At 43.7% G+C, this 9677-nt stretch overlaps 1 protein-coding gene across 1 annotated transcript in view; it reads left to right on the top strand.

Moving 5' to 3' along the window:
- The window catches only part of LOC311111630 (T-cell immunomodulatory protein-like), a 105240-nt gene that overhangs the window by 75561 nt on the left and 20002 nt on the right, over positions 1-9677 (top strand). The window contains exons 13-14 of the mRNA XM_084154402.1: positions 2101-2144; positions 4801-4879. Of these exons, the coding sequence (XP_084010528.1) occupies positions 2101-2144; positions 4801-4879 (123 nt within the window). The remainder of the gene's footprint in view (positions 1-2100; positions 2145-4800; positions 4880-9677) is intronic.

The following is a 9677-nucleotide window of genomic DNA, read 5'->3' as shown; positions in this document are numbered from 1 at the left end:
AGTGGATTAACAAAAGTCTGCATTATCTCTGCTATAGGCTATATGAAGCTCTTGCACTAAGCCCTGGCATTAAAGAAGCACATTGTTAGCTGAATCCACAAAAAAAAAAAATTTTTTAAAAAGGCTCCTAAAGTTTGTAATTTCCACGGAAAATGTATCAACCCCTACAAAAATGTCCATTAATTATAATCCACATAATAATTCACATTTCCTGTTGCTGTAGGATATGATTATTTTCCTGCTGTAGCAAACTGGATCAAATTAAGATCCTACATCTGTACACACAAAGAACACACACACACACACACACACTAGTTGACAGACCCAGACATACACAGGCAGAATACACTGACAGTCCATTTCATCCTCCACCTCAGTGGACAAGTCCTGCTGGGGAGCTGCTGTCAGCATTGAAATCACCCTTGTCGCAGCTCCCTCTGACAAATAGCTATATCCAACAGAGTAGAGGCAGCAGACCAGCATCTGTGTGCACAGTTGTGGATTTCTGGATAAACCCTGAATACTTACTGTGTTATTGGTCCCAGGTCCATATGTGACCCTTACTTGGTACGTGTTGCATACGAATTTAATGAATGACAACAGAAGAGAAAAAGCGAGAGCTATAAATAGACTGGGTTCTTAGAAGGCAGGGGGGTTGCTCTGTGAGAGTCAGAGAGGGAGAGTTGTCTATCCAAGCACACAGAGAAGCATCCTCATCCTGAAGCAATAGTAGCAGGGCCAGTGAGTCGTGAAGGACAGCGGCGAGGCACAGTCACTGACTCTCCCCGTCTGTCTCTCTCCCTGAGCCACGCATCACTGCCTGCATCAGGCACTTTATGGAGTCTCTATGTCAGCACCATTGATTGGATTTACCCATTCTACTAACCAATTTACGACACGACACGACACGCTCACAGTCCCCATAGTCCTTTAAACAAGCCAGAGAAGGTGTTGCACTAGCTGCTGTTCATAATGGCTCCACTAGTGACTAGGGATCACGTCTTTGTTATGATCCCTTGGAAAGAGAAGGGTTTCTAATCCAACCTCAACGCCATGGGTCAGTGTGGATTGGAATTAACTTGGCGCTCTGGGAACTCCCAGGGCCCGGTTTCCCAAAAGCATCTTAAGGCTAAGTTCATCGTTAAAACAATTGAGCTCAATGGTTCTAACAATGAACTTAGCCTTAAGATGCTTTTGGGAAACCGGGCCCAGGTCAGTGTTTGATCAGATAGATATCTGCATTCTCATGTCTTGATTAGAGCTGTAACCGATGAAATCAGCAGCAGCACATGTACCTTTCAACATGGGCAGTATCGATCCCATCGACCACAGAGGTATAACCCCCGAACTCAACGAATGGCTCCACGTGGAGTTCAAAGGGCCTCATCTCATTCCAATGTCAGACACGTCCTTCAGTTCCATACAGTAGGCTACACAGTGACGGTCGGTCTCTCTGAGACTAGGCCTAGTAGCTCTAAGGAGGAAGGACATTCATGTGTTTACTTTGAATGGGGTTGTTTGTTTATCTGCATTAAGGAGTGCAGTCAGTCAGTCAGTCAGTGTGCAGCAGTACACAGGATGCATGATGGGAGATCTTAATTAAAGCAGTATTCAGCAGCTCAACTTCAATGTGCAAATCACCAGCGCCAGCCAATTAGTATGCTAATATATTAATTCCTCTCATTGCTGATTAAGAATTCAGGATTTGGTTCTTGCTGCTCCATAGCCACACAAATACTCATATACTTCCCCTGCAGCTTATTAGTGAGCACATTTATTTTCTGTGTTCATTTTACTTCCAATTACTTTTCATTTTTTTCTCTCTCGCACTTATTTCCTCAGTTTATTTACAGTGCAATGAGTGCGTTTGTTTAGCTTCCCCATTAATAAGCATCCACAGTAAAACAATATAAGCACTGCAGGTCTATCTTAAGTATATCAAGTCTGGGTTTTCCAACAGGGATGACGTCATTAACCATACAGTATCTAACTCATTTAGCCGTTTTGTTAGTCACAGACAACTCCCACACTGTTTGGGATTGTGTAGGACAAATAAAGTCCCTGTTGCTAGCTAATCGATCTTCCTTTTCTCTTCCTCAGTGCTCAGTGGACTCTGTTCTAACGACTGCCCGGGAAACGTCAAGGTAAGACTAGTGTCTCTGTGTATGTGTGTGCATTATAACACAATGAAAAAGATAGCCAAAGAGATACAGTGGATGTATTGAAATTGAAAGATACAATTTATAGAACTATTTTGAGAAAGTGAAAAGGCTTATCTTGTAACTGGTCATTCTGGCCATCTTGGTCCTGTAAGAGCATCTGCTAAATGACTGAAATGTAAATGTAAAATGTGATAGTCCCTCATCCCCAGAGCTAGTGACAGACAGGCTTGGTGCTGGTCCTGTCGTAGTGTTTGTGTTTGGGTTGTTTGCCTCTCCACTGTGTGTCCGCTCACACTCACCCCCCATTGCCTGACTCAGCCGGGTGATTGATCGAGCCCATGTCTGGAGCTTTGAGCTGTTTTCACTGCTCTCCTCCTCCTTAAGTCCCTCACATCTATCACTCTAACCATCTTCTGTCTGTCTGTCTGTCTTCCCACCTATTGTCTTGTCCTCTATCACTATCCACCTCCTTTCCCTTTAGTTACCACAGAACTTTTGTTCAATTTCCAATCCCAGTACAGTACAACTGATGAAGCTACAGACCATGTATAGTACAGTACTGTGTGGGAGGGTCTGTCTGTGTGGGAGCCTAACTGCACACTCTAATAGGCTGCCATAGCTTTTCATTAGGCTGTTAAAACAGAGCCTAGGCAGACAGAAAGCTCTCTTCATTAGGTGTCATCGGCCCATAATGAAGAGAGAATACAGCCTCCATATGACCACTCAGTCATTTCCCGCTCCGCAGAGCCCCACCCTGCGGCATGCTGAGAGAATCGTCTCCCCACAGTACTGGTGATGGGTGAAAAAATGGATAGTTACATTTTGGGATATTATTTTTGACGATGTATGGTTTTGACAATATCGCAATATTATTTTTGCGCTAGTTGGCTGTACTTGAACCAGAACTCCAGTATGTTTCCTTCTTAGCTTGTTCTCCATGTTCTTTTTAAATAGGGAGCCAATTTGTTTTCAGCACTTTTATTTCCATGACTGATCAAAACTTGTTTTCTCCAGCAGACATATGGTGAACATATGTTTGAACATCCAATAGCAAAAAGATCACATTATCGAATCGCAATATATATAGAATTGTGAGAATCGTGAGAATCGCAATACATGCGCTGAGTGTACAAAACATTACGAACACCTTCCTAATATAGAGTTGCACCCCCTCTACAAGGTGTCAAAGTGTTCCACATGGATGCTGGCTCATGTTGACTCTAGTGCTTCCCACAGTTGTGTCAGATTGGCTGGATGTCCTTTGGGTGGTGGACCGTTCTTGATACACATGGGAAACTGTTGAGCGTGAAAAACCCATCAGCGTTGCAGTTCTTGACACACTCAAACCTGGCACCTACTACCATACCCCGTTCAAAGCCACTTAAATATTTTGTCTTGCCCATTCACCCTCTGAATGGCACACATGCACAATCCATTTCTCAATTGTCTCAAGCCTTAAAAATAATTATTTAACCTGTCTCCTCCCTTTAACAGGTGACATCAATAAGGGATCATAGCTTGATTCACCTGGTCAGTCTGTCATACAAAGAGCAGGTGTTCCTCATGTTTTGTACACTCAGTGTATCTTATCGGCACCAAAGTATCGTGATAATATCATGTCGTGAGGTCCCTGGCAATTCCCAGCCCTACACAGTACACTGTAGAGCTGATGAAGGTCACAGAGGTCAGGACTCTCTCAGACAGGAAACCCAGAGAAACGGTTGGGTGGGTCAAGAATTGTGAATGCACTTTACCAAGCAGCCTTGATTCAGTACAGGGCTACACTACAGTCTGTTAGGGCAGTGGATTTCATTCCAAGCCATTTTAGTGATAACTTGTGTATCACGAGGTCTACCATTTATGTGGCTTTGGAGTGCAACAATTTGAGAATAAAATCAGTTGTCCTTTTTTTGAATAAATTCAGTACATATCTGTAAATGGCTACCAAAATGAGAAGGACCTTTCAAAATCTGCTCAGAGGTTGTACTGCATCAGTGACTGTATCTATGGTAACCCATCCAGAAGATTACTCTAGGCTCTAAATCATAAGGTGACGTAACTTCATTTATGATCGTTCTGTTCAGGCTTAAACTTTCCCCAGTCCTCCCTTGAAGATACAGAGAAAGCTACATAGCATAGGCCTAATTTACGTTTGGGGGAACATTTTCATTTTCCTCGATCCGTTAAAAAATTCATCTCCGATTCGCCACATTGTGTTGTTCATTACCATTTTGAGGGATTACCAGAAGCAGTGGGGAGGACTGAATAATGCAGAGGATGTGATGGAGCTGGCTGCTATGTCAGGCTCACTGTAGCCTGTCCTCTGTCTGCTGGGACCCAGCCAGCCAGGGCTTAGACCTGTGCTTTATTTCACCCAGAGGACTCAGAGCAGAGCTTCCCAGAGCTGCTGGGGTTTGCGCCCAGATCCCCCTTGGCTTCAGAAAGGTCAGGGATGGTTTGCACATGCTCTGTACACACAGCCAAAACCTTTGAGGCGAGTCATGGAAGGGGACAGATGTCGGTGTCAGACTTGGGTGTCTGTGTTGAGAATTACATGGTGGGAGATCTGTTTTTTCAGGGAGAATGGTTCACTAATATGTGTGTTCTACTCTAATGCTGTGTGTGTTTGACCTTGCAGCCATTTGGTGTGAACCAGCCTGGACCATACGTCAGCTACACTACTGTGGACTCCAACGGCTACCTGAAGAACGCCTCAGGTAAGTCCAATGTGGACCGCCGCCAGCCGTCTTAATACAGGCATTCTGGCAATAGTGCAGATTTGGTGGGCCGTCAGCCATGACAGTTGTTCTATTGGGAATGGAGTTGAATACAGACTTCCTCTCTATACTTGGAGATCATGATCTCAGTGCTGCAGTAGCAGGTCTGAGTGACTGGGCTGTGGTGTGCTATTGGTCAGTGTGGTGTGTGTGGCTGAGAGGCCCTTTCAGGATTGTGGCCCTTTCAGGGCTGTAGCCCCAGGGGTTTAATTGAAGCCTGGCTTCTATGTTTTCCCAAATAATAGCCCTGTCGCCCATCTCACCAGAGGTTATCTCACCGCCCGGCCTGATAATGTTGACACAGCGCGTTTCCTGCTGGAGAAAGGCATGATGGGTAGAGGGTTATTAGTTTGTTTGCTAAGAAACGGAGGGCTTTGTTGCTCTGCTCTTTATAGGAGGTTGGAAGAGAGGAGGAAAAGAGGGAGGCTTGTTTTCCTTCGAAAATAAAAGAGATTTGATTAAAAAGAACCGAGCTATACATCCGAGATAAAGTTTCTATGGCTCAGTGAAGAGGAGGGTGAAAGAATGGAGTTCTTAACAAAGATCTGTAGGGAAGGTTCTGTGTGTACGTCTGTGTGTGTGGGTGGATACAAGAGGCTTGGAGGCAGAGGTGTCATTGCCATATTCTGTGTCGCTCAGTCAGGTCCCCTTCATCAGAAAAGCTTCAACACAATGACATAATTTCTCTAATGAAGGTAGCCTCATTCCTCAATACAAAACTATACTGTAGTACCTATGGAATGTGATGTTTTGTATTATCCCACATAGCATAATCACCTAACCAGCCAGAGTACCAATTAATGTCATACTGAGCTGAAAATTGTAAGCACACACCTACACTGTCAAGTGGTCTTTATACACAACCTGGTACAGCAGGAACAAGACAGACTAGACATTAAACCATGACCCAGTCAGTCTCATTGTTCAACACCTATAATATAATATAATATGCCATTTAGCAGACGCTTTTATCCAAAGCGACTTAGTCGTGCGTGCATACATTTTTGTGTATGGGTGGTCCCGGGGATCGAACCCACTACCTTGGCGTTACAAGCGCCGTGCTCTACCAGCTGAGCTACAGAGGACACCTGAGAAAAAAAATCTCAACACCTGAGAACTGAACTGATAGACACCAGCATTACTTTGTTAATTAAGTGATTTGGACCTGCCCATGTTGGTCCAGTCCAAGGTGTGACTGGTGCCAGTGTAGCACAGGCCAGCTAAAGGATGACACTGGGGCATAGTTCTGTTGAATGGACAGGGCAGATGAGTTGAATTAGGCCTAATGTCTCCCCTGCAGTCTCGAGGAAGTGACAAGGCCATTTCAAAGACAAATCGCGAAACGGCTTAGAGGACAGACATTATTTTCAGATAACTGAGAGTAATTGATTCAAGCATTTGCTAGATTTCTCAGTGAATAATCACTTCTTTTAAAAAGCCTTAGTTCTGTTCGGCAATTTTTTTGTTGTTGTTGCAGTATTTTCCTTTCCATTGTCTGTGTGTGTCTGGGTTTCAACAAGGAGTAGGACAGCCAGGTCTAAAAAGCAGATTTCATAGATTTTAGTATCTAGCTACTCTACCGGTCAAAAGTTTTAGAACACCTACTCATTCAAAGGTTTTTCTTTTATTTTTACTGTTTTCTATATAATAGTGAAGACATCAAAACTATGAAATAACACATATGGAATCATGTAGTAACCAAAAAAGTGGTAAAAAATCAAAATATATTTTATATTTGAGATTCTTCAAATATCCACCTTTGCCTTGATGACAGCTTTGCACACTCTTGGCATTCTCTCAACCAGCTTCACCTGGAATGCTTTTCCAACAGTCTTGCTGAGCACTTGTTGGCTGCTTTTCCTTCAATCTGCGGTCCCACTCATCCCAAACCATCTCAATTTGGTTGAAGTCAGGGGTTTGTGGAGGCCAGGTCATCTGATGCAGCACTCCATCACTCTACTTCTTAGTAAAATAGCCCTTACACAGCCTGGAGGTGTGTTGGGTCATTGTCCTGTTGAAAAACAAATGATAGTCCTACTAAGCCCAAACCAAATGGGATGGCGTATCGCTGCAAAATGCTGTGGTAGCCATGCTGGTTAAGTGTGCCTTGAATTTTAAATACATCACAGACAGTGTCACCAGCAAAGCACCCCCACACCATAATACCTCCTCCTCCATGCTTTACGGTGGGAAATACACATGCGGAGATCATCCGTTCACCCACACCATGTCTCACAAAGACACGGCGGTTGGAACCAAAAATCTCAAATTTGGACTCCAGACCAAAGGACAGATTTCCACCGGTCTAATGTCCATTGCTCGTGTTTCTTGGCCCAAGCAAGTCTCTTCTTATTATTGGTGTCCTTTAGTAGTGGTTTCTTTGCAGCAATACGACCATGAAGGCCTGATTCACACAGTCTCCTCTGAACAGTTGATGTTGAGATGTGTCTGTTACTTGAACTCTGTGAATCATTTATTTGGGCTGCAATTTCTGAGGTTGGTAACTCTAATGAACTTATCCTCTGCAGCAGAGGTAACTCTGGGTCTTCCATTCCTGTGGCGGTCCTCATGAGATCCAGTTTCATCATAGCGCTTGATGGTTTTTGAGACTGTACTTAAAGAACCTTTCAAAGTTCTTGAAATGTTCCGTATTGACTGACCTTCATGTCTTAAAGTAATGATGGACTGTTGTTTTTCATTGCTTATTTGAGCTGTTCTTGCCATAATATGGACTTGGTCTTTTACCAATTAGGGCTATCTTCTGTATACCCCCCCTACCTTGTCACAACACAACTGATTGGCTCAAACGCATTAAGGAAATTCCACAAATTAACTTTTAAGAAGGCACACCTGTTAATTGAAATGCATTCCAGGTGACTACCTCATGAAGCTGATTGAGAGAATGCCAAGAGAGTGCAAAGCTGTCATCAAGGCAAAGGGTGGCTATTTGAAGAATCTCAAATATAAAATATATTTTGATTTGTTTAACACTTTTTTTGCTGACTACATGATTCCATATGTGTTATTTCATAGTTTTGATATCTTCACTATTATTCTACAATGTAGAAAATAGTAAAAATACAGAAAAGCCCTGGAATGAGTAGGTGTTCTAAAACCTTTGACAGGTAGTGTACATCCTGTTCTGTTGGAATCATCCACTAATGAAAACGCAACAATACAATAGTCACTTTGAGAAGTAGAACACTCTTCCCTCACTCCTCTCTCTCTCTGACAGGACACAGTTATAAGGGCAAGAGCATAGATCAATCAGTCCACAAGGAGTACAGTCAAAAGAACCAGAGTATCAGAAAGCCCTCTCTCTTTCCAAACAGTTTGTTTATTGTTCAATAATCCCCAACCTCTATTCAATTTCCTTTCTCCCATTCATGTTTGTTATCTGTGTGGATGTGGAGCCTCCATGTTGTGGTCAATGCTATTTAAAGATAACTGGTTTAGTGTTGTCCTCTGACCCCTGTGCTGGAGCTGCTCTGTGGGCTGAAGAGCATCTGTGTCTGCACCAGACACCTCTCCCTGAGAAGGTCATCTAACAAGCTGAACTGAGGAAAAGCCCCAACAGCTGCCTGCCTGGAGGCTGAGCCAATGAGAAGGGGAGTGAAAGGCCAGAGCTGTGTCTACACTGACTGAGGGAGACACTCGGGGTATAGGTTAGATATATTGTACTGTAGGGAGAGTGGAATAACCCAGCCAGCCCTGGCTGGGTTATTCCCAGGACTCCTCATTTAACAGTGATAAAGTGCAGTGCAGGACAAAGCCAGTGTGTGATTCAATCAAGTTCAACCCAAAGACAATCCCTTGTTACCCAGTATCCACCCTCAGATCAAACGCAAACTCAGACGGATGATTCAGATTTAGGTGGCTTTAGATACTTACAATAATCTATCCACTCAGAAATCGACTGTTTGGCATTATGAATTTAAGATGTATTATTGTGATTTAAAGTGTATTTATTCTGTGGCTAGGGGCATGGGGAGAAGGCAGGTAGACTGACAGAAATGAGTGATGATGCGCGGACTGTCTGCTCTCTCTACTGGGGCCTCATGCTCTTCGTTTACCCTTCAATACTTAAAGAGATGATAGAGGGATGGAAGTCATACATGAATGGATGTGAAAGGAAAGGACTATAGAAAAGACATACTGTAGAGGGAGAGGATAAAATGGCTGAAAAATAGAAGCAAATGGCAGCAAATAGTGGCAAGTGGGTTATGGGTTAGAGGAATGGAATGAAGATCTGGGTCAATGAAAAAGAAGGAGTAGAGAGAACGGGGAAAATAAAGTGAAGGTACAGGAGGTAGGACACACTGCACTTAGCACTCCTATGCCAAGCTGTGGTCCACAGATAGCGCTCTTACCGCTGGGGCTTCTGTATCACAGGGCTTCAAGCACTCATTGGTGAACCTGCATACGGAACTCAGACTCACCTCTGCCATCTCCTTTTGGTATTGAACCTTGGTTATAGTGCCATACAGGCAGCTCCCTTCATACTGTAACGTATGGCACGGGCCCATGTGTTAGTTACTGATAATACCAAGGCAATTCCCTACAGGAAAGTTCAGTGGTAATGATATGGTCACGCAGGCAGGCATATCAGTGGGCCAGCATATCAGCAGTGTGTGTGCCGTACAGTATTTATGTTTTAGCATGTTTTTTGCTGGTGTGAGGTCTGTGATTATATCACCACGTGCTCTCAGCATGCGGGCCGGGGGAACACCCAGGGGTG

The sequence above is a fragment of the Coregonus lavaretus genome, assembly GCF_964263955.1.
Source record: "Coregonus lavaretus genome assembly, chromosome: 37".
Classification (NCBI taxonomy): domain Eukaryota; kingdom Metazoa; phylum Chordata; class Actinopteri; order Salmoniformes; family Salmonidae; genus Coregonus; species Coregonus lavaretus.
The sequence above is the reverse complement of the archived record's forward strand: the minus strand, read 5'-3'. Positions and strand labels throughout refer to the sequence as shown.